Source organism: Mesoplodon densirostris, chromosome 1 (genome assembly GCF_025265405.1).
Source record: "Mesoplodon densirostris isolate mMesDen1 chromosome 1, mMesDen1 primary haplotype, whole genome shotgun sequence".
Taxonomy (NCBI): domain Eukaryota; kingdom Metazoa; phylum Chordata; class Mammalia; order Artiodactyla; family Ziphiidae; genus Mesoplodon; species Mesoplodon densirostris.
Genome location: NC_082661.1, coordinates 424,006 through 447,274, shown reverse-complemented (window position 1 = coordinate 447,274; position 23,269 = coordinate 424,006). Strand labels below are relative to the sequence as shown.

At 58.4% G+C, this 23,269-nt stretch overlaps 1 protein-coding gene across 1 annotated transcript in view; it reads left to right on the top strand.

Annotated features, from left to right (window-relative positions):
* Nucleotides 1–23,269, top strand: part of KNDC1 (kinase non-catalytic C-lobe domain containing 1) — a 56,938-nt gene that overhangs the window by 27,699 nt on the left and 5,970 nt on the right. Inside the window, exons 10-25 of the mRNA XM_060090169.1 lie at nt 5,420–5,578; nt 6,136–6,213; nt 6,799–6,892; nt 7,660–7,822; nt 7,892–8,341; nt 8,393–8,622; nt 8,886–9,030; nt 9,903–10,003; nt 10,756–11,108; nt 19,054–19,147; nt 19,217–19,314; nt 19,478–19,698; nt 21,303–21,416; nt 22,011–22,158; nt 22,232–22,411; nt 22,924–23,130. Coding sequence (XP_059946152.1) covers nt 5,420–5,578; nt 6,136–6,213; nt 6,799–6,892; nt 7,660–7,822; nt 7,892–8,341; nt 8,393–8,622; nt 8,886–9,030; nt 9,903–10,003; nt 10,756–11,108; nt 19,054–19,147; nt 19,217–19,314; nt 19,478–19,698; nt 21,303–21,416; nt 22,011–22,158; nt 22,232–22,411; nt 22,924–23,130 — 2,835 coding nt within the window. The remainder of the gene's footprint in view (nt 1–5,419; nt 5,579–6,135; nt 6,214–6,798; nt 6,893–7,659; nt 7,823–7,891; nt 8,342–8,392; nt 8,623–8,885; nt 9,031–9,902; nt 10,004–10,755; nt 11,109–19,053; nt 19,148–19,216; nt 19,315–19,477; nt 19,699–21,302; nt 21,417–22,010; nt 22,159–22,231; nt 22,412–22,923; nt 23,131–23,269) is intronic.

Below are 23,269 nucleotides of genomic sequence, written 5' to 3'. Positions count from 1 at the left end.
ACCAACCTGTGTCCCCTGCATCGGCAGGTGGACTCTCAAGCACTGCGCCACCAGGGAAGCCCTGAACTTGTAATTTTTAAACTCTCAAAAATAAATCTCTAGGCCAAGATGTTTTCACTGGGGTGGTATACCAAATGTTTAAAGAAGGATTAATACCAATTCTACACAGTCTTTTCCAGAAAACAGAAATGAACACTTCCCAGTCCATTTGATGAAGCCTAATATTACCCTGATACCAAAACCAGACAAAGATAGTATAAAAAATATGTATATAGGTCAATATTCCTCATGAATATAAAGGCAAAAATCCTTAACAAAATATATGCAAATAGAAATCACTAAGATATAAAAACAATTATATACCATAAACAAGTGGGGGTTATTCCAGGGACATAAGGCTGGTTCAGTATTTGAAAACCAATCAGTGTAGTCCAACATATTAACCAGCTAAAGAAGAAAAATCCCATGATCACATTAATTGATGCAGAAAAAGCATTTGACAAAATTTAACACCAATTTATTTTTTTAAAAACTCAGAAAAATAGAAATAGAAGAAACTTCCTCAACTTAATAAAGATCATCTACCAAAAAAACTGTACAGTTAACATCATACTTAGTGGAAAGACTAAATGCTTTCCCCCTAAGATCAAGAACAAAGCAAGGATGCCCACTCTCACCACCCTGTTCAACATTGTACTGGAAGTTCTAGCCACTACAATAAGGCAAGAAAAGCAGGTAAAAAGCATAAAGGCCAGGAAGGAAGAAATAATGCTGTTTGCAGATGACATAACTGTCAACATAGAAAATTCCAAGGAATTCCAAAGAATCTACCAAAAAAGCCTCCTAGAACTTAGAATTGAGTTTTGAAAGGTCACAGGATATAAGATAAACATTCAAAAATCAATTGTATTTCTATATACTAGCAATGAACATGTGGACACCAAAATTAAAAACACAGTACATCTACAATCACTCCCCCAAAAATGAAATACTTAGATGTGAATCTAACAAAGCACTCACCGAATTTATATGCTAAAGACTACAGAAGGCTGATGAAAAAATATATCAAAGAAAATCTTTGGAATGGAGGGCTAGGCAAAGAGCTTTTAGACTTGACACCAAAAGCACTATCCATAAAGTTTTCCACAAAAGGAAAAATGGATAAATTGAACTTCATCAAAATTTAAAACTGGCCAAGTGGCATTTATTCCATGTATGGATGGCTGACTCAACAACTGAAAGTCAATGTAATACATCACATGGACTAAAGAAGAAAAATTGTAACAACAGATGCTAAGCTTTTGACAAAATTTAGCACCCATTCATAATAAAAACTCTCAGCAAACTAGGAATAGAGGGAAATTTCCTCAACTTGATAAAGAATATCTACAAAAGCCAACAGGTAGCATAAGTAATGGTGAGAAACTAGATGCTTTTCCCCTAAGATTGGGAAAAAGGCAAGAATGTCTCCTCTCATCACTCCTATTCAACATCGTACTGGAAGTCCTAGCTAATGCAATAAGACAAGACAAGAAAAGAAAATGGATGTAGATTGAGAAGGAAGAAATAAGACTGTCTTTGTTCACAGGTGACATGATTGCCTAAGTAGGAAATCCCAAAGAATCAACAGAAATCTCCTGGAACTAATAAGCAGTTGTAGCAAGATTGCAGATAGAAGATTAAAATACAAATGTCAATTGCTTTCCTGTTTACCAGCAATGAACAATTGGAATTTGAAAATAAAAATACAATACCAGGGCTTCCCTGGTGGCGCAGTGGTTAAGAATCTGCCTGCCAATGCAGGGGATATGGGTTTGAGCCCTGCTCCGGGAAGATCCCACATGCCATGGAGCAACTAAGCCCATGTGCCACAACTGCTGAGCCTGCGCTCTAGAGCCCGCGAGCCACAACTACTGAGCCTGCTTGCTATAACTACTGAAGCCTGCATGCCTAGAGCCTGTGCTCTGCAACAAGAGAAGCCACTGCAATGAGAAGCCCACACACCACAATGAAGAGTAGCCCCCACTCACTGCAACTAGAGAAAGCCTGTGCACAGCAACAAAGACCCAATGCAGCCAAAAATTAATTAATTAATTAAAAAATAATAATAAAAACTAAAAAAAAAACACAAAAAACAATACCCGGGACTTCCCTGCTGGTCCAGTGGTAAAGAATCCACCTTCCAATGCAGGGGACACAAGTTCGATCCCTGGTTGGGGAACTAAGATCCCACATACCCCGGGCAACTAATCCCGCGTGCCACAACTACTAAGCTTGCACGCCTCAGCTAGAGCCTGCGTGCTGCAAACTACAGAGCCCATGTGCCCTGGAGCCCGTGCACCACAACTAGAGAGAAAAAAACCCGCACACCACAACTAGCAAGCAGCCCATGCACAGAAATGAAAGATCCCGCGTGCCACAACTAAGACCAGACACAGCCATTTAAAAAATAATTAATTAATTATTTTTTAAAAATACCATTTACGTTAGCACCAAAAAAATTACTTATGTATAAAATTTAAGAAAATGTATAAGATTCATATGAGGAAAACTGTAAAATTCTGATGAAAGAAACCGAAAAAGATCTAAATAAATGGAGAGATAGTCCATGTTCATGGATTGGAAGACTCAATATTATTAAGATGTTCTTTCCAATTTGATCTATAGATTCAATGCAATTTCAATGAAAATCCCAGCAAGTTGTTTAGTTGATATCAACGAACTGCTTCTTAGGTTTTTATGTTGAGGCAAAAGACCCAGCATAGCCAACACAATATTGAAGGAGAAGAACAAAGTCAGAGGACTGACACTACCAAGTTCTAAAACTTACCGTAAGCCACAGTAATCAAGTGTGGTTTCGGCAAAAGAAAAGATAAAAAATACATGGAACAAAGCAGCCCAGAAATAAATCAACACAAATACAGTTAACTGGTCTTTGACAGAGGAGCAAAGGCAATCGTTGGAGAAAGGACGGTCTGCTCAACAAGTGGTGCTGTAACAACAGGACATCCACAGGCCAAAAAAACCTTTACACAGACCTTGTTGCACTTTTCACAAAAATTAACTCAAAATGGAACATAGGCCTAAAAGTAAATTCAAAGCTATAAAACTTCTAGAAAATAACATAGGAGAAAATCTAGGCAATGAGGGCTTCCCTGGTAGCGCAGTGGTTGACAGTCCGCCTGCCAATGCAGGGGACACAGGCTCGTGCCCCGGTCCAGGAGGATCCCACATGCCACAGAGCGGCTGGGCCCGTGAGCCGTGGCCGCTGGGCCTGCGCATCCGGAGCCTGTGCTCCATGGCGGGAAAGACCACAGCAGTGGGAGGCCCACGTACCGCAAAAAAAAAAAACAAACAAAAATCTAGGCAATGAGTTTTCAGATACCACACCAAAAGCATGATCTATGAAAGAAACAATCGATGTTAGATTTCATTAAAATTAAATGCTTAATTTTAATGCTGTTCTCTGTAAAAGACACAGTTAAGAGAATGAGAAGACAAGCCACAGATGGGAGAGCTATTTGCAAAACACACATCTGATAAAGGACTTGTATCCCCAATATGCCAAAACTCTTAGAAGTGAACAGTAAGAAAACAAATAACCCAATTAAAAAGTGGGCAAAAGATCTGAACAGACACCTCACCAAAGAAGGTATCAGATGGCAAATAAGCACGTGAAAGGTATTCCATTTCATATGGCATTTGGGAAATGCAAACTAAAACCATGAGCTACCACTACACACTTATTAGAAAGGCTAAAATCCAAAACACTGATAATACCAAATGCTAGCGAGGATGTGGAGCGATGGGAACCCTCATCCACTGATGAGGGGGATGCAAGATGGTGCAGCCCTTAGGAAGACAGTTTGCTGGTTTCCTACAAAACTAAACATGCAACGACCATACAACCCAGAAATTGCATTCATAAGACATTTTTCCTAGAGAAATGCAACTTATGTTCACACAAAGTCCTGGACACGAATGTTTATGGCAATTTTATTTGCAGTAGCTACAACCTGGAAACAACTCAGCTGTCTTTCAGTGGGTGGCGCGTCCACACCGCAGAGGAGCAGCAGCAGTGAGAGGAGCGGAGTGTTGATGAGCCGACCACCAGATGATGGGGCCGAGAGAAAAAGGCAGCCCCGAAAGGCTGCATGTTGTGTGATTCCATTTATATGAAATGATGAAATTAAGAAATGGGGAACAGATGAGTAGTTGCCAGTGACTAAGTTGGGAGGGGACAGGCCGGATGCTGGTGATGGAAATGTCCTGCATCTCCCAGCGTCCACGCCAGGGAGCAGGTTGTGACACCACACTACAGCCTTGTAAGATGTCACTGCGGTGGGGAGCTGGGTGAAAGGTACATGGGGTCCCTCTGGATTATTTCCTACAACTGTATGTGAATCTCAAAGTAAAAAGCTTAATTTTTTTAAAGGTTGATAAATACTCAAAAGTAAGAATTTCCTAATGATTTGCTATAGTTGACTGCTATCTGTGCTCTTGGGCAGGAGCCCTATAGGAAGGGCCCCCCCCTCCCTGCCTGGCTCACTGGCACCACCTTGGCAGCTTGGAGCTGGCCATGCGGGAGTCTTCACACCGTGGAAATCAGCCAGTGCTGAACTCAGGGCTTGATTCATTGTTTTGTCAATTGACTAGACTTGATGTAATGGAGGAAACATGAACACAATTAAACTGAAAAGTGTGTCAGGTCTGTACAAAAGCTCTGGGAAATACTCCTTTGGGGATTCAGCCACTGTTACCTGACTCAGCACAGATGTCAGCTGTGTCTCTGGTTTCACTTTCTCTTACTTTTCGAGAGAAACAAAGGTATCAGCCACGTGTACGTCGGAACCACGTATCGGAACCACGTATTGGTCACAGGTCGGTTGCAGATACAAGAGTAGGGTAAAAATAGGGGAAAGCATTCAGGGAGAAGCAGTTGATTCTATGGAACTTACAGAGAAGAGCATCGCCCTTTTCGTTATTATTTTCAAGTGCATGCGACACATCCTTTTTATCAGCAAGTTTTAGAATAAACCTCTTTGTATACCAAGAGACTTGGATTTTTGTTCAGAGAGCCTGTCCTTAGCCATTTAGCAGCACAGCACGGTTTCTGGGGGACTCCTGGCCTCGGGCTCCCTGAGGAACCACCTTCGCCCTTGTGGAGAGAGAGCTGGGAAGGCCCAGCTGGGGCCCCAGGTCGTCCTGGTCACACTGAGACTTAAAGGCCTGTGGGTACTTGTTAACCATGCAGATTCCCAGGCCAGGCCCCCGGGTTCTGGCTCAGGGTCTGCGGTGGGGCCTCCAGGTTCTGTGGAAGCTCCCAGCCCTGGGGGAAGGTGCCTGGCTGCGCCCTTGGCGGGACCCGAGTCGGGGCAGTTCTGCTGAGCCAGCCGGCTGTGCCCCCTCCTCCACCCAGGCGTCTGTGTACTGCGTGGCCGCAATCCTGTGGACAGCAGCCAAGTTCAGCATCCCCCGAGACCACAAGCTGGCTCTGCCACGCAGGCTCAAGACCCTCCTCCTGCACATGGCCAGACGCAGCGCCCAGGAGCGGCCATCCGCAGCCGAGGCCATCGAGGTAACTGTGCCACGGGGGGGCCCCAGCTCAAGGTCCAGGGCCCGGGACACGGGTTCTTGTTTCTGGGGCAGGTCAGTGCTGTTGGACGGGGAAGGGCATGGCTTCATTTGTGGACGGGCGGCAAGGGGTCTCTGCTGCTCAACGCCGGCCGTCCCCCCAGATGGCCTGTGTCTCCAGTGCATCCGCCAGCCGGAGAGTGGCTGGGGATGTCCTGGACCTGAGCGCTGACCCCTGACCCCCTGCAGCGCATCCCCCACACGCCCGACTTGCTCGCACTCCTCCGAGGGTCCTCCAGGCTGGGTCAGGGGGAGCCCCGTCATTCCGTGGCTTCCCAGCTCAGGACAGCCGGGGAGGACAGCTAGAGACTCTGAATTTCATCCCAGGCCCCTGAGGCTGGGGTGCCCATGGCTCTCCCCAGGAAGGGGCGCCACGGGGTCCTCCTGGAGAGAAGCCCCCGGCCGCCCGGCTGCCACCGCCCACTCCAGCGGGCTCCGCGGAGGGAGCGAAGCAGGCCGGTGCCCCAGGCGTGCTGGACACTGGCCTGTGCTTGCTTTCAGACCTGCAGCGGTTACCTCCTGCACAGAGGCATGGACAGCAGAAAGATCCTAGCCCACCTAAGGGCATTGACCTGCACGGTAAGCTGGGCACCGCGGAGACCCCGCAGGCCCTTTATCCTGCCCTGGGGCCGCGGAGGTGAGGCTCCTTGCTCTTCCTTGTTTACCGCATAGATGCATGGAGACTCTAGGGATGGAAGGCAAGTCACTCCTCATCCTCCTGACGTGCCTTTCCTTGTCTCGTTCCACCACGAACGAGCTCACAGAGCAGCCCCTCCCGCAGGCCCACACCCTGGTCTCTGTTGACCCCTGGCACGTGCGGGTGGGGGCACACCCTGGGGGTCCCGCCGAGGGACCCTCAGTGCCTGTCGGCGTCCTGCCGTGCTGACAGGCCAGGGCCCCGTCAGGCAGTGACAGGGTCCCTCGGATGCAGACAGGAGCACACAGCAACTTTGGGGAGGGTGGGTTCTGGCGGTCTTCCCACGCCCCAGAAACCCACCGGAACCCTGCTGCACTGGGCAGCCCCGCGCCCCAGGGGCTCCCGCTCCAGAGCAACAGGCCTGCGAGTCAGCACAGGTGGGGGGCTCGCGCCGCGGGGGTCTGCTCTGCGCCCCCGGGGCCTGGCGCCCATCTCGACCGGGAGCTGTCCGTGTCCTTCTGCCCCAGGTTTGCCAGGAGGAAGAGACCATCGGGCTGCAAAACGCCTTCTCGGTGGCTGAACTGAGCCCCAGCATAGCAGCTGCGCCCAGGCCCGGCTCAGGTGGGCCCCGGGACCGGCCCGTCCCCACCGCCCCTGCCCTGCGGGCCCCTCGCCCCGCACTGCACCCCCGCTGCCGTCCCCTCGCCCCGCACTGCGCCCCCACTGCCGTCCCCCCAGAGGCTGCCTCCGGGAATCCATCCCCGAGTGGACGCCACCTCCGGACGTGGCCGGGACCGCAGGCAGCGTGCCCGCAGCTGGCCCCCAGCTGCCCTGCTCTGGGCTCCTGCCGGCCCCTCTGGCCCCGGCCTCTCAGGCCTCACTCGGGTCAGCCCTCCCGTCTCACCAGCAGCCAGAGCAGGCGACTCGCCTCCACCACTGCGCCCCACACTGATGACCCAGCTCTTGTCTTGCCCTGTCTGCGTCTCAGTGGCACCCACCCACCCCCTGCTGCCTGCGAAGACCCTTCCCTACAGGCCCGTCCAAGCCTCCGGTCTGTGGCTGGGTCTTCTGGCCTTTTCCATCACTCCAGCCCCCCACTGAGCACCACACCCCCTCCCTCCCTGCTCGGGGCAGCCCTGGCCTCCAGGCCCCTCCCTCAGGCCTCTCCCTGGAGTCTCCCTTCCTCCCAGTGCCCCTGAGGCTTCCTGGGCCCTTCAAGTCAGCACCCCACTAAGGCCAGTACCCACCAAGGCCGGCACCACTACTAAAGCCAGTACCCACTAAGGCCTGTGCCCCACTAAGACCAGTACCAACTAAGGCCAGTAGACAACTAAAGCTAGTACCCGCTAAGGCCGGGACCCACCCTGCTCACCCCATGTTTGTCCCAGGCTTCATGCAGATCAGCAGTGATAGCAGGCTGGTGGCCGTGCAGGGGCCGGTGCCCGGTCAACCCTCCTGCCTCCGAGGGGCCACGTTGCCGCCAGAGGCCTTCGCCTCCCCGGCCGCTCACTTCAGGCCCGTCGTCCTCGCTGCCGATGCCAGTGTCGCCAGGTGAGTGTCCCCACCCAGGGGCTGCCGGGCTGCCAGGCCCCCCGAACACTCTCTCCTCTCTGCTCGCAGGGACGCACTTGCCCTGACCTCGGGGCCGGCTGAGAGGCCTGAGGAGAGGAGAGGCCAGCTGGACGGGGAGGGCGATGGGAAGGAGGCTCCTGAGGCCCATGGAGCGGCCACTGGCCTGAAGACGCCTGACCAGCCAGCACCCGGGTCCCCAGAGCCCCTCAGAGAGTTGGTGCCGGGAGACTCAGCGCAGGGCTGCCCCAGCCCCCCAGCCCCTGCCCCGGCCAGCCCGCTGCAAGGGGCTTCACTGGTGATTCCCAAATCTCTGGCCCCGGCCCCACCCATGACAACACAGATGCCACCCCCGGAGCGAGGGCCGAAGGAACCCATCCCAACTGCAGCTGCTTGTGGAGGCCTCGGGCCCCACCCCCCCGGGCCCACCACAGCCCCCCACAGTCCTTGCCACCCAGCCAAGCCGCCCAGGAGCAGGGCCACCCAGGGCCCAGGCCAGGAGCCCAAGGGCCCCCCGTCAGCCCCGCGGAGCCCCTTGCCGGCCACAGGGAGTCCCGACGGCCCCGGGGGAGCCCCCGTCAGGGAGTGGGATGACCGGGCCCCAGAAGGTCACCCGGAGTGGCCCTGCCCAGCAGACCACAAGCTCTGTCCGTCCAGCGTGGATGCCTCGCCCCCCCCACAGGGGACAGCCTGCCCATCGCTGCAGGAGGCCACACGCCTCATCCAGGAAGAGTTTGCCTTTGACGGCTACCTGGACCACGGGCTGGAGGCTCTGATCATGGGTACCACGGGGCCACGGGGACCCAAGGACCAGGGACAGGCCTGGGGGGGGGGGGCGTGCGCTGGGGGAGGTTACCACAAGAGGGTCCCCCACCCTCACGTCTCTGCACAAAGGGCAGAGCCCCCAGGGGCCAGCCGGCAGAGGAAGCCAGCTGCACCCCACCCCCCGCCGTACTCTCTGCCCCCGCCAGCTCCCAAGACCAGGAGAACCCAGAAAAGCACTCATTCATTTTAACTCACCCCCGTGGTTTTTTTGCAAACTCAGGGGAGTATATTTACGCCTTGAAAGACCTCACCTATGCCACTTTCTGTGGGGCCATATCGGAGAAGTTCTGTGACCTCTACTGGGGGGAGAAGTTGCTGCAGAATCTTTTCAGAGTGGTGAACGGGAGGACGTCGCCCTCCGAGAAGTAAGAGCCCCCTCCTCGCGGCCTTCGCACCCCTGCTGTGCCCCCAGGGCCCTCCTCCTGCCCCGCATCCCACTCATCGCCCTCCCCAGAGCGGCTGCCTGCTGGGCCCCTCTTTCCTGGCCCGAGGCCGACTCGGCTTCCAAAGCTCTCCCTTCAGGCAAGCGCTCCTCTTGGCAGAAAGGGGGCTTATGGGGTCACAGGGCACAGAAGGCACGTCCGCCTCCCTGGGAGCAGCTCAGGAGCCCGAGCAATGGAGCCCGGAGCCCGGGTTTGGCTGGGGGAGGCCCCTGCAGGGCCCAACGTCCGCCCCCGCCGTCCAGCTCCCCTCCTGGCGGTAGAAGATGAGGTGACAGCTCAGGAGGGAGGGGGGCAGGCACCTTCCCTCTCCTGCCCCCTCCCCCAGCCCTCTTGGGCCCCACCTTTCACAGGACGTGCCCGGGGCGCCTCAGTGCCAGGCCTGGCCCAGCCCCTCCCGAGGGCCGCAGAGGGCCATGTTGCAGGGTGGGTGGGACCTGAGCCTGGAGTGATCCAGCGCCCTGACGCCCTGATGCCCGAGCTCACGGCAGCCCCGTCCCTGCCCCCTCCTGGCCCCCAGAACCCCACCCAGAGGCGGCGCACACCCTGCTTTCCGCCCCAGGCAAGCCCCGCATTTTCACATCACTGGGGGAGCCCTCGAAGGACCCCAAGAGACGGACGACCAGAAAGTCCTCGGCTAAAGGCCCCGTGTCTGTGATGTCTGTGGCCTGTGGCCAGGCCGTCCTGGAGGTCGGGGTGGGGGGGCTTGGTCCCCCGCTTCGCTCCCAGGGGAAGCCTCTAGTAAGCCTGAGGGAGGGTCCCGGGGGTGCCTGCAGTGTCCTCCGTTCTGATGGCAGTACTTCCGAGGAGGCTGGGTCACAGCCCGAGGGCGGTGATGGAACCCGCGCTCCGAGCACCTGCTCACCGTCCAGCAAAAGGCCCTCACGTCTCGGAGCGGGTGAGACAGAGGGCTGTGGGTTGAGACCCCCCACAGCTGGATCTTCTCCACCCTTGGGGCCAGATTACCCTGTGTCTCTCCAGGGTCCCAAGGGCAGGGCCCGTCCTCCTCTGGGGGGTCTGTACTGAGAAGGGGGTATTCTCCCCAGGCCACCAGGTGGGCAGGCAAGGGCAAGGGCTGGGGCCAGCAGCTGGGTGATGGGGGGTTCTGCATTCTTTCTTGGAAACGTGCCATTTAAAGACCCTGAGGCGTATCTTCCTAGATCCATAGCCAGGACTCCCTGATAACTGAAATCTCTGTAATTTCCCCAAATCCGGTCTGAGTGGGACATGGCTTTGGGGACCATGTCCTTTAGTTTGTGTGACTACAGTCACACACAGGATGGCAGTGAGAGCCCCCCGTACCGTGTGCACGCTTGGGAAATTAGAGAGCAAAGTGGAGATGCCCAGAGAACAGCTCATGACCAGCTGGGACCCTTGGTTCCTGGGGGACTGTCTGCTTTGTCTCTTTACGGACAGTTCAAAGTTCCCTCGGGTCTCTGCCACAACTCTGCCCTGCATGGCGGCCCATTTGGGAGGGGACCAAGGGACCCCGACCCTGAGGACCTTTCGCAGCTCCTCTGGAGCGGAGGTGGCCATCCCGAGGGGCCTCCTGCCCCCTACTCGGGACCTGTCGCCTCTCTGCAATCCGGGCGGATTCTCCCCCGGGAACCCACGTTGCCGCGTGTGACCCGCCCCCCCGCCTCTGTCCAGGGAAGGAGAAGCCGAGCATGGACTCAGACGAGCTATCGCGGAGCTACTTTGAGCTGGGGTTTCGGCCTCAGAAGTCGGTAACAGCTGGGAGGGAGCAGCGGCCCCAGGCGGGGGAGGCCCGGCAGCAGGGCGGGGGCCCGGCTGCGGGCTCTGAGGCAGAGGCGCGGCTAGCCCGGCCCCCGGAGGGCGGCCCGTCCGTGAGCCCAGGCCCGGGAGGCTGGCAGAGCTGCAGCCCCGGCTGGTGCAGCGCCTTCTACGAGGCCGACTGCTTCAGCGCTGACGTGCACGGCTACGCGAAGGAGCTGGCGAAGCAGAAGGCCGCCGGGCGCCCCGCCGCCAGTGCCCAGAGCCCGGTGAGTCCTGGGCTGCTGTCCACCGCTGGAGGGGAGGACGCTCGGCCCCAGGGCGCCGTGGGGCGTGAGGACAGGTTCACGCTGGAGCTCCCGGGTACCTCGGGTGACAGAAGGGCCCTCGTGTCTCCCACCCCTGGTGCCTGTCGGTCACCAGCGGCCACCACGCTGGTCTGGGCCCCTCCCTGCATGTCCTCCCAGCGGGGCTGTGCTCATCTGCATGCGTCCCCCACATCCGGGAAAGGAAATGGCTTTTCTCTCTTTTGGCTCTTGGCCACCAGGGGACATTTGGCAGGAGGTTACCTCACCCTGGTGACCACAGTTGGGTTTGGGCATCAAGGTCAGCCCTCAGGCAGCATCATGAGATGAAAAGCAGCACAGAAGCAACTGGCCCGTGGCGGTCAACTCGGGCCAGGCCCCAGGGGGCGTCTCTGGTGGGCAGCGCACTGTGCGTGCCACCCCGGCTCAGGTGCAGCCTGGGCTCCTCCCGGGTCAGCAGGGCGAGGGGACACCCTAGGCTAGAGAGTGTCCAGGCCTGGCCAACCCGTGTGCAGGGCAGCCCCACAGAGTTCTGCACCCAAGTTCGCTGCCCGTGCCATTGGGGGTCTGCCCCCCAGTGACCAGGGGCCCTGACCTGGGCTGCATCCTTCCCCCCGTGACCAGGGGCTCCCACTTGGGCCACAGCCACATGGGGCCCGGGCCCCAGGGTAACAGACAGGAGGGAGCTGTCAGTGGCCTGGCGTCCCACTCCTGCCCCCACCCTCACCGTCTGCAGCCTCCGAGCCCGGAGCCCCAGGAGCCGCGTCTCCACTCATTTCAGCACCGTCCGACCCTTCTTGCTTGGTTACTCAGTCCCAAGCTCGAAAGAGACCTGTGTGCCTCGGGCCTGGAGCACCGGGCACAGGCCTGTGCGCTTGGGAATCGTGCTGCTCCCTCCGGGTTTCCTTAAAGCCGGGCCCTGAATGTGCTTGGCATCGTGCATTGGGGGAGTGGGGGGCCGCAAAGACTCAGGCCTCCCGTGGGGGCTGGTAAGGAGGACAGCTGGCACGGCAGACGTCCACCAAACACCCTGGCATCCAGGTTGGGGAAGCCTGATGTCTCTGTGTCAGAGTCCAGAGCTCTGACCAGGAGAGGGTGGCCCCCGGCCCCCTTACCGACCCATGAGCCCCGGTCTCCTTCCTCCCACTTCAGTGCCCTTTCTTTGTTGTGCATTTGTGCACAGTGCAGCTCACTCGGAGTTACTAAGTGTCCTGGTCCCCGTCCCCAGCGGCCTTCCGCAGAGAGCGCCAGTGCAGCAGGGTGCCACTGCTCCACCTGCTGTCACAGCGAAGGAGGCTGGGGAGGCGGGGGGGCGGGGGGGGGCCAGTTAAGGGCCTCGCAAGGCTGATGAGAGGCCAGAGCGCAGCATCAGCGAAGAGGCAGCGCTCACAACGACCCCGAGACGGGGGCAGGCCTGGTACCCGAGTACAGAGCAGGTCCCCCCAAGATGGAGCCGCTCTGACACTGAAGTCTCATGAGGAGCCTGGGGTCTTGGCTGGCCTGAAGGGGTCCATGGGCACAGCGTTGGCTGTGAGGTGGTTACAGAGAACCTAGTGTGTACCCACAGAGCTCCCAGTTCTGTCAGCCGAGAGAGCCTGGAAGCAGTGACACCCAGCAGCCGTGAGCACACCTAGTGCCCGGTTCTTGGTTTCTAATACCATCCGCAGTCAAAGGGACCAGGGCTCCTTGGAGAAATGGCTGATCTTGGGACTGGGACAAAAAAAAAAAAAAAAAATAGGAGCCGGGAGCATCTCTGGTGCCAGAAAGTAAGGAAATGATCAAGAAGACAATGAAGAGGGTGTGTCAGCGGTCACAGGGACCCGCTGGAGCAGTGGGAGCTGTAAAAGAAAGAACGCAGCACTGGACTCTGGCTCACAGCGTGGAGCGTCCGTGCATCCCTACCGACACGGACGGCCGAATGAAAGAGGGAGAGACGGCCCTGTTTACAGAGAGAAAATCCCACCTGAAAATTCATACGGGATCCCAGGTGGACCCCAACAGCCAAAATAATCGTGAAAAGGAACAAAGCTGGAGGATTCACACTTCTGATTTCAAAACTTATTGCAAAGCTACTGTAACCAAAGCAGTGTGGGACAGGCACAGGGACAGACGTATAGACCAATGAAATAGAATGGAGAGCCCAGGAATAAACTATCACACATATAAGGGTGCTGTGACCATTCAACAAGGAAGGACAGTCTTTTCAATAAATGATGCTGGGAAAGCCAGGTAACCCATGCAAAAAACCAAAACATATACAAAAATTAACTAAAAACCCAAAGACCCAAACATGAGAGCTAAAACTATAAAATGCTTAGAAGAAAACATAAAGGAAAGCTTCATGACGTTGGATTTAGCAATGCTTTCTTGGATATGATGCCAAAAGCACAGGCAACAAAAGTAAAAAACAAATTGGACTTCAAAGTTAAAACCTTCTGTGCATCAAAGGACACCATCAGCAGAGTGAAAAGGCAGCCTATGGAATGGAAGAAAATACTTGTAAACCATCTATCTGATAAGAGGTTAATATCAAGAATATTTGAAGAACTGATGAACTCAACAATAACAAAACAACTTGATTAAAACACGAGTGAAGGACTTGAATACATTTGTACAAAGAAAATATACGAATGGCCAAAAAGCACATGAAGAGATGCTCAACGCCATTGGTCATCAGGGAAGAGCAAATCAGAACCACAATGAGCTACCACTTTACACCCATTAGGATGCCTATTAATATAAGGGTTTTTTAAAAAGCAGAAAACAACAGCCATTGGTGAGGATGTGGAGAAATCAGAATCTTTGTGCACGTTGGTGGGAATGTAAAATAGTGCCGCCACTGTGGGAAACAGTATGGCAAATGCCTCAAACAATTTAAACATAGGGCTTCCCTGGTGGCTCAGTGGTTGAGAGTCCGCCTGCCGATGCAGGGGACACGGTTTCGTGCCCCGGTCCGGGAAGATCCCACATGCTGCGGAGCGGCTGGGCCCGTGAGCCATGGCCGCTGAGCGTGCGCGTCCAGAGCCTGTGCTCCACGACGGGAGATGCCACAGCAGTGAGAGGCCCGCGTACCGAAAAAAAAAAAAATTTAAACATAGAATTCCCACGTAAGCCAGCAGTTCAGCGTCTGAATATACACCCAAAAGAATTGAAAGCAGTGACTCAAATAGATATTTGTGCACCTGTGTTCATAGCAGCGTTATTCACAACAGCCAAAAGGTGGAAGCACCCCAAGTGTGCATGAATGGAAGAATGGATTAGCAACATGATGTCCATCCACACAAAGGATATTATTCAGTCTTAAAGCAGAAGGAAATTCTAGCACTTGCCGCAGCATCAACAAACCTTAAGGACATTATTCTAAGGGAAATATGCCAGTTCAAAAAGACAAATACTATATGATTCCACTTACAGGAGGTCCCTGGAATAGTCAAAGTCAACCAGGGGCTGGGAAGCTGGTGCTTAATGGGGACTGGGTTTCAGTTTGGGAAGATGAAGAACGTCCGGGGATGGTGGTGGTGAGGGCTGCACAACGGTGTGAGTGAATGTACCTAATGCCACTGAGCTGCACAATGAGAAATGGTTAAAATGGCAAATTTTATGTTATGTATATTTTGTCACGATTAAGAAATTTCAAAATAAAAAATTTTTTAATGAGCTGGGAACAAAAAGGGAGGAGGGGTGAGCACTGGGGACTTGAGGGTTGAAACGAATTTGCAGACGTCACTGTAGCTGAATCTAAATAGAGAAGGGACTCTGGGGGTCCCTGATCCCTGATGGGCTTCCTGTGCCCCCCCCAACTCCGAGCCCAGGTGTCCACAGCGTCCCACCGGAAGCACTGGGGTGTCACCCTGACCTCAGCTGGACCACAAGACGGGACCCCTGCTGACCAGGGCTGGCGAGTGGCAGGGCTGGGACCCCACATCCCCCGGGAGCAGCCGCCAGCCCCGGGGAGGATGGGGCCCCTTCAGAGGCAGCTCCACACGGACTTGCCCACAGCCTCCTCTCGACAGTGCTGGGCAGGGTGGGGGGCTGGTCCCTGTGTGTCCTCTGAAGGCATGGGTCACGTCCTCTGACATCACAGGTCATGTCCTCTGACATCAAAAGTTACATCCTCTGGCATCACAAGTCACAACCTCTGATGTCACAGGTCACGCTTGCCGGCAGCAGCATGTCCCTGTGGACCCCTGTGGACCCCTCTGGACAGGCAGCCCCATCATCAGCCTGTGTCGTGTTCAGGGCCGTGGAGGGTGGTGCCAGTGGGTCCACTGTGCAGGTGCCTGGTTAGGGCCGAGGGGCCTGTCCTCGATCCCATACTGTCCTGGGGTGGCTGCTCCCTGGAGGGAGACATGCCCACAGGTGAACCCCGGGTGCCCCCCTGCATCGCACGTCGATGGTCCTTGAAGGTGGACGCCGAGACCAGCTCAGGTCCCAGATCTGCTGGGCCAGCGTCTGTTCTTACTTGCTCGTGATCCCGTGGTTGGGACGAGGCTCCCACACTGGGTCCCACCGTCGCTCTGTGGGCAGCTCACGTTGGGGACAATCCGGAGGGGGTGGAGTGGGCTGGGAAACGCCGGAGGGTGACCAGTGACCATGTTTCTCCCTTTCTCCTGCTCACCTGGGAAGGCGTGTCTCCTGGAACCTGAGTGCATGCAGGTGAGTGCCCCGTGCCCCCCTCTGCCTCGCGTGTGGGTTGGGTGACCCCGGCCACAGGTCCACACTCTCTTTGAGACCCGCTGTGTCTCTTTCAAACAGGGGCCTCAGGAAAACACAAAAGGCATAAAACAGCTAGTGGACATGTTTCACATTTGCTACCCAAAAACAGAGTGCGCGTACAACAGGCCAGGCGCTGGGGTGGGCGGGGCCGCTGGAGGGCAAGCGGGCGGCTCCTCCCATCGCTGACCACACAGCAGCGTCTGTCCACCCGGCACCGCCGTGTGTGTGGGCGCAGCCATGGTCCTGGCCGTGATTTTGTGTGTCCAGCACTGCGGGCATGCCCCAGGCCGAGGGAGCCAGTCTGAGCACCCGGCTCCCCTTGCAGCTAACATAGGCTTTGCTCCCAGCGTTTAGGTGGATGGCACTGATTTCGGTTCATCCCTCCTTTCTCTTTGTCTCTGACGTCTGGTCTTCTAACTTCCTTCTGACTATTGTTTTATTTGTTTACTTCTTCGTATTTGTCCGCCTCAGGGCCACGTAAGTCCAGTAGCCGCGGGGCCCAAACTGTGCCTCAGATCATCTGTTTGTCCAGTGAACTGATGCTCTTTTAATTCTATGAGAACAGCCCTTGGTCGGGTTAGGCCGGGAGGAAATACCTAAACTCAACTGATTCTGGGTTTTTCATTTAGACCTACCAGTCTGACTCAGCCTGGGGGCTCGCCTGCCTGTGCGCCGCCTGCCGGGCTGTGGCCATGGGGGTGACAGCAGCTCACACCAACCGCCCTGTGAATCTTGGTTCGTGTCGATTTATCTTTAAAATCAGTCAAAACGGTCCCTTTCTAAGAGTCAGTCTGCAGTTCAGTGACGAGAGAAGTGCTGCTGACAGACTTCACGCTTTATAAACCAAGGGGCCGGAGGCACTGACAGCAGCCCCGCCAGGCCCGCAAGGCCCTGCTGGGGAGTTTTCTCAAGTCAGCATCTGGGCAGCGGCCTGGGGGTGAAGGGCTGGACCTGAGCTGTGCCCTGGAAGGCAGGCCAGGGTCCCCGCCACCGTCCTCGGGAAGCCAGGGCCACCACGTAGCAGGCATGGGGGAGGGGTGCCGTGCAGACCCTTGGGCCTCGCCGAGACAATGCCGGGCAGCAGAGGGTGATGGCACGGGGCCACCTCGCCTACTGCCGAGCCCTGAGCGGCACCACCCGAAAGGACGTGCTCCGCGATGGGACGTTCCAGACCCGTGCGGTCCATGGGGTTGCCACCGGCCCGTGTGGCCACTGAGCACTTGAGGTGTGGCCCACATGGCTGAGGAATTCGCTTTTCATTTGACACTTGAGCGGCCGCATACGGCCTGTGGGTCCGTGCTGGGGGCGCAGGTCCTGCACGCGGGTCGTGATGCCCTCCTGCCCCATCTTGCCCCCACTCCCATGACCGTGCCCGGGTCCGGCTGGCTGTCACGTGGGGACTGGATGGGACCCAGGCTGTGTGATGAGCCCGAGCTCTCCTCCGAGGCACGTCCAGGAACGTGACGTCTCGCCAGCTATGGGGCAGCTCCTGGCGACCTCCAGTAGGGCATCCCAGTGCCACCCCACAGGCTGCACACAGCTGAGCTGGAGGAGGAACCAGAGGTCTTGAGGGACTGGGTTCAACAACTAAGATTCCGCAACGGGACGAGGTTTTGTGCTCAGGCTGCAACACCGCCCCCACCCCAGGCACGGCCCCTGCCCCCCAGCTGCCCTGGCCTGGAGGTACCCCCGCCGTGGCACGTGGAAAACGACAACCACGTGAACCACCAGTTTTCAGTAAAACCACCAGACAAGGGATTCGGGTGTTTAAATAAAAGTGCCACCTGCACTTTTTATTCCACAGAACTGTTCAGAAATAGATGCTCTCAACAAAGCTAAGTCCATTGCTGTAGGACGATGAGATGGGGGAACCTTGTCTGGACTGCATGTGGTCAGACTCCCCAGAATGAATGCCCAGATGCTCGGCTGTCAGGGTAGAGCTCCTGCAAGCACGGCCGACTCAGGACCTGGGGGCCACCTTGATCCTCTTGTTAACAGCAAGTGGCTTCCCCAGAGGTCTGAGCGGTCCCCTGGCCTCTGCCCCCAGCCCAGCCCCTCTCTGTGGCCTGTCCTCCTCAAGGTCCCAGCAGAAGACCCGCCAGAACCCAGGGGCCAGCTCACAGGGACCCCCAAGGCTTCCCAGAGCGCACTCCTGCCCCAGAATCATGGGCTCCTCTCCCGCCCTTGAAGGGGGCAGTCCAGCCCCCAGGGCTTCCCTCCCCACCAAGTGAGAGGAGAACATACAGATCCTGCAGGAAGGGGCTGGGACCCGTCGTGGTGCTGGGCACACAAAGCAGAACTCGGGCGCCCTCGGCTCCCCTGCAGCCTGCGAGCCTTGGTCTCTCTTCCCTCATGGAGACCTGGCCTGGCTGAAGCCCCCGCTGTCCTTGGGTTTCTGGATGGAAGCACCAAGTGGGCAGCGGGGGCTCGAGGGGGCCTACACGGTGGGCTCAGGGGTGGGACAGTCTTGACAGGTCAAATGGGGTCTGCGACGCTGGCCGTGTCCAAACCTCACGTTCAAAGCAGGGTGGCCGAGCGCATGGGGGGCTCAGGAGGCACCCTGGCCCACAGGGGGGAGGCTTGGGCTGCACTGCAATGGGGGTCCTGAGGGGCAGAGGCCAAGCATGGGGTGGGGGCCTCAGGGGGTGTGCCTGGGGCCACAGAGAGGCCTCTCAGGACCACACGTGCCCGTGAGGACAGCCACCGCCTGCTGCGTGGACCTGCCCTGAAGACCCCACCGGAGACCAGTCCCCAGGGCCAGAGAAAGCACAGGAGGCGTGGACCCAGGCGCCCCCGGCCCCCAACAGTGGGCGTGCTGCCGGGATATCTCACTGGAAGGCAGGCCCTCCGTGGCCCGGACCCACCGGCAGTGGACACGCCCCACCCCGCTCTGCCCACCTTTCCTCCTGGGCGGCTGGTGGGGGCAGGCCACCTGGGGGCGTTAGGAGAGGCTGGCGCTCACCGCTGCCTCACACATTTGGCCTCGTTTTTTAAGCGAGTCCATCGCATCTGGTTCTTTCCAGTTAGTTTACTGAGACATTTGCTAACCCGTCTGGATGTCCGGTTCCATTGACCAGACACAGACGTCCCTTCTCTCGCCTGAAGGCCAGCCTCGGGGTCCTGCGTGCAAACCTGCTTCCCCTGAACTGCCAAGGGGCGGGGCGCTGGGGGCTCACGGCTCTTTCCTCTCCAGGAGCTGGAGCAGCAGCTCACGATTGAGAAGAGAAACTTCCGGAAAACCCTCAAGTTCTACCAGAAGCTCCTACAGAAGGAGAAGCGGAGCAAAGGTAGCCTTGCTGGACGTGGGCCGGGGCCGGGGCCGGGGGCCGCTTTGGGCTGACTCTGCCCACCCTCAGGCTCCGAGGTGAAGACCATGTTGTCCAAACTGAAAGGGCAGCTGGAAGAGATGAGGTCCAAGGTGCAGTTCCTCGGGCTGGTCAAGAAGTACCTACAGGCAAGGCCCCCGCTCCCGTCCCTCCAGAGGCCTGGCGCTCGCTGGGCTCCTCCTGCTAAAACCTTGGAAATCAGTCCCTGTGAAAACATACCCACCCCCCGCCGGGTCAGGGGCGGGGTGACCCGGCAGCAGGCCAACCCAACAGTGGTGACTCGCGCCCCAGGTCATGTACGCGGAGCGGTGGGGCCTGGAGCCCTGCGCCCTGCCCGTGATCGTGAACATCGCGGCTGCCCACTGCGACACGCTGGACTTCAGCCCCCTGGATGAGTCCTCATCCCTCATCTTCTACAACGCCAGCAAGCACCCGCGTGACGGCCGGCAGAGGAAGGCCCGCGTCCTGCAGGCTGGCACGCCGCTGGGGCTCATGGCCTACCTCTACTCCAGGTGCAGCGGGGAGGGAGGGTGTCTCTGTGCCCCGCCAGGCCTTCGGAGATAAAAGCAGGGAGGAAACAAATAGGCCCCGTGGTGGGGGGCTGGGGGCGAAAGAGGTGAGAACTCTCACCTGCCCTCATCTGAGACAGGTTTGCACTTTTTTTATTTAGAAAGTTCCCTTTAAGTTGCCTTGTGTTGGCTCCCACTGGCCTCCAGGTCCTTGGCTGAGTGGCCTCAGAGCCACGGGCCCTACTGGACCCACACCTGTGGACCTGGGCGTCTGGGTCAGGTGTGCAGGGGGCACTTTGAAGGAGAGCCCAGGAATGCGGCCGCCGTGACTAACAGCTCGGTGGGCTTCTGAATCTGAACGCAGCCGGGAGCCTCAGGGGCACCTGGACCCAATCCGCTTTCCTTAAGTCAGACACCCCATAAGTTAACATCGGGCTCCCCGGGGCTGTGGTGAGGTTGGCCCCAGCCAGCTCTCTGCAGCATTTCTGGGCATCAGTGGGGCTTAGGCTCGCGGGATCCCCTAATGATGCAGGTGCGCGGGCTCACCTACCGCAGGAAGGGCCAGGCCCCTCCGTCCAGGGTCACAGGGGCCCCCGGGCCACACCCAACCCTGCCATCCCTCCGTCCGCCCCGCCAGCTCCACCTGGTTCTCGGGCACAGGGCAGCCTCCTCCAGGGCCCAGCCCCCTCCCGGGCCCCATCAGGGCTGGGTACATACCTCCTCCCAGACGATGGTGGAGGACTCACCCCAGTGTTGACTTTTAGGGACTCATGACACCACTTTGGAGCCCCTGGGGTCTTCTTTGGGCTGGAGGCTGTGGTGACCCCAGACTGCAGGCTCTTGGCAGCCAGTGGGGAGCAGGGGCCCTCCCGGGGCAGCTGCCTCTCCCCGCTCCCCGGCCCGTTCCCCCGAGGTGGGCTGACTGGGGCTCCTGCTGGCGGGGCTCCAGGCTGCCCCTCAGGCTCCGGCCTCCTCTGCAACGTGGGACGTCACACGCCGCCACAGGCACTGTGCTTTCCAGGAGACGAGCGCGCGCGCGCATACGTGCGCACCGGTATCACAGGGCATGCTGCGCGTCCTGTGTGAGCACAGCATCTCCGAGGGGGCACGGGCTCATACCTGCAGACCCCGCGGGTGTCCCCTCTGCGGGATGCTGAACCCGAGCTGCCTAGTCCCCAGCCTGAGCCAGGCCGCAACGTCCCAGGCAGAGGCTCCCTCATTCCCGGATCCCCACCTCTTTCTCGCTCCCCTGGCTCCCTGGGGCACCCCGAGGTGGGGGACCCTCCCCGAGGGGCAAGGACCCTCGCGCCCTCAGCTGCCTCTTTCCTAACAGTGATTTCCGGCTGGGGCTGGGCCACTGCTCTGGCTCACCTTTCTGAGTTGTTTCTAAAAGACGACACAGCGAGGGCCTTAAAAACGGATGTTACAAAAGTCCTCAGACTCGCAACATTTAGGAATTTCTGTCGTGATCAGTGCTCCCCCCACTTATTTCTGAGCGGCGCTCCTGCTGGCCTCCCTCCTGGCAAGGGGCACACACGCCCACCCCAGGACCGCGGGGCTGGGGGGCCCGGGCCGCGTCCTGGCGGCTGACTGCCCCCTCCCCGCAGCGACGCCTTCCTGGAGGGCTACGTGCAGCAGTTCCTGTACACCTTCCGGTACTTCTGCAGCCCCCACGACTTCCTGCACTTCCTGCTGGACCGCATCAGCAGCACCGTGTCCAGGTACCTGCCTACCCTGACGAGGACGAGGCCAGAGCCGCCGGGAAGGCCCAGGCCAGGGCAGAAGTGTCAGGAGGGGACGGCGGCCGGGGAGGGGGCTGGGACAGGCGGGAAGACGGTGAGCGCCAGGCCTGTGGGCTGGGGGAGGGCAGCTGGGGGGCAGGGAGGGACCCGCGGGCCTCAGCCGGCAGGTGGGGTCAACAAGGGAAGGGGTGGTGGGCGATGCTGGACGTGCTCTGGCCCTCTGAGCTGGCCTGTCCTCGCCCCCCAGACTCCGCACAAGCCCAGGCCAGAAGCCCTGGAAGGGGAGGGACTCACGGGAGGCCCCAGCCCCCTGCTTTGCCACACGCAGAGCCGGGCTCCCGCCCTGCCTCTCGGGATGCCTTCCAGCTCCTGGGTGCCGGCTGTGAGGGTGGCAGGGGCTCCAGGACGGGCCGCCCCTGTCACCAGTTGGGCGGGCTCGGTGGGGCTGAAGTGCCGCGAAGACAGAGCCGCACTCAGACCACAACACTCAGACCCCACGCACCCGCTGGCTAAGGTGTGACGCCAGGCGGGTGCGGGGGGACCTGCGTGGCTCAGGCCTCCATCTGCCCCCAGGGCCCACCAGGATCCCACCTCCACCTCCTCCAAGATCTACAGGCGCAGCTTCTGCCTCCTGCAGGCCTGGCTGGAGGACTGCTACGCCGTGGACTTCCGGAGGGACTCCGGGCTCCAGGGGAGGCTCCAGGACTACCTCGCCTCCCAGGTGAGGGCGCGGCTCGGGGAGCGGGGCCACTGCCCCTGTGGAGCAGCGGGCGACCCCGCATGCTTCTGCCCAGATCCTGCCCCTGGACGGCTCCGCAGAGCCCCTGCTGGGCCTCCTGGAGGTGGGCACCGAGCAGCGGGCTGAGGGTGCCCCACGCAGCACAGACCTGCAGGACCCCAAGGAGGCAGAGGACGCCACCAGGCCCCTCAACGCCCTGTGGAAAAGGCTCTCAGAGGACGGCATCTCCCGGAAGGTGCGGCCTTTCCCGGGGAGCCGGCGTGGGGACACCGCCTACGCAGGCACGCACACTCTTGTGCTCATGTGCACACACACACGTGCCGTGGTACACACGCACACGGACAGGCACACGTGCACAAACGTGCACGCGCCCCCCGTGTTGCCGGTCCTGGGCACCAGCCCTCTGGGCCTGGCACTTCCTGCCCCCTGGCCCTGGACAAGGACAGCAGAGGGCCGGCCAGGGCCTCAGAGCACCCCGCCTCCCTGACTCCGGGGCCAAGCGGGGGCTGGGAAATGGCCTTGGACGGGAGCAGGGTTGAGGGGACCTCACCGTGATACGTGCAGACAGCCCCATCCATGACATGACCAGGACAGGCGTCCTCGACCCAGCATGGCTGCGGGCGGGAGGGGTTTGCCCTGTGGCTCTAGCTGAGCCAGGCTGCGAGGTCCTGGGCCTGGGCCCACCCCCCCCACACCCCGCCCTAACCTGGAGGGGACCCTCCGGGGCTTGGCCTTCCTGCCCTGCAGAGCTTCCCCTGGCGGCTGTCCCGGGGCAACGGGCTGGCGCTGCCCCACCACAAGGAGCGCCAGTACAGCATCGCATCCGCCCTGCCCAAGCCCTGCTTCTTCGAGGACTTCTATGGCCCCTATGCCAGGGCCAGCGAGAAGGGGCCCTACTTCCTGACCGAGTACAGCACCCACCAGCTCTTTAGCCAGCTGACGCTGTTGCAGCAGGTGAGGGCGGGGGCTGATGCTGCGGCAGCGTGTAAGGGGGTGGGCACTGAAGGCCCTCAGCAAGAGGGCGCCAGGTGCACAGGCCCCACGAGGTCCCACGTGCTGGAGGGCGCCCTGCCCTGAGGGATGGGCGGGGTCC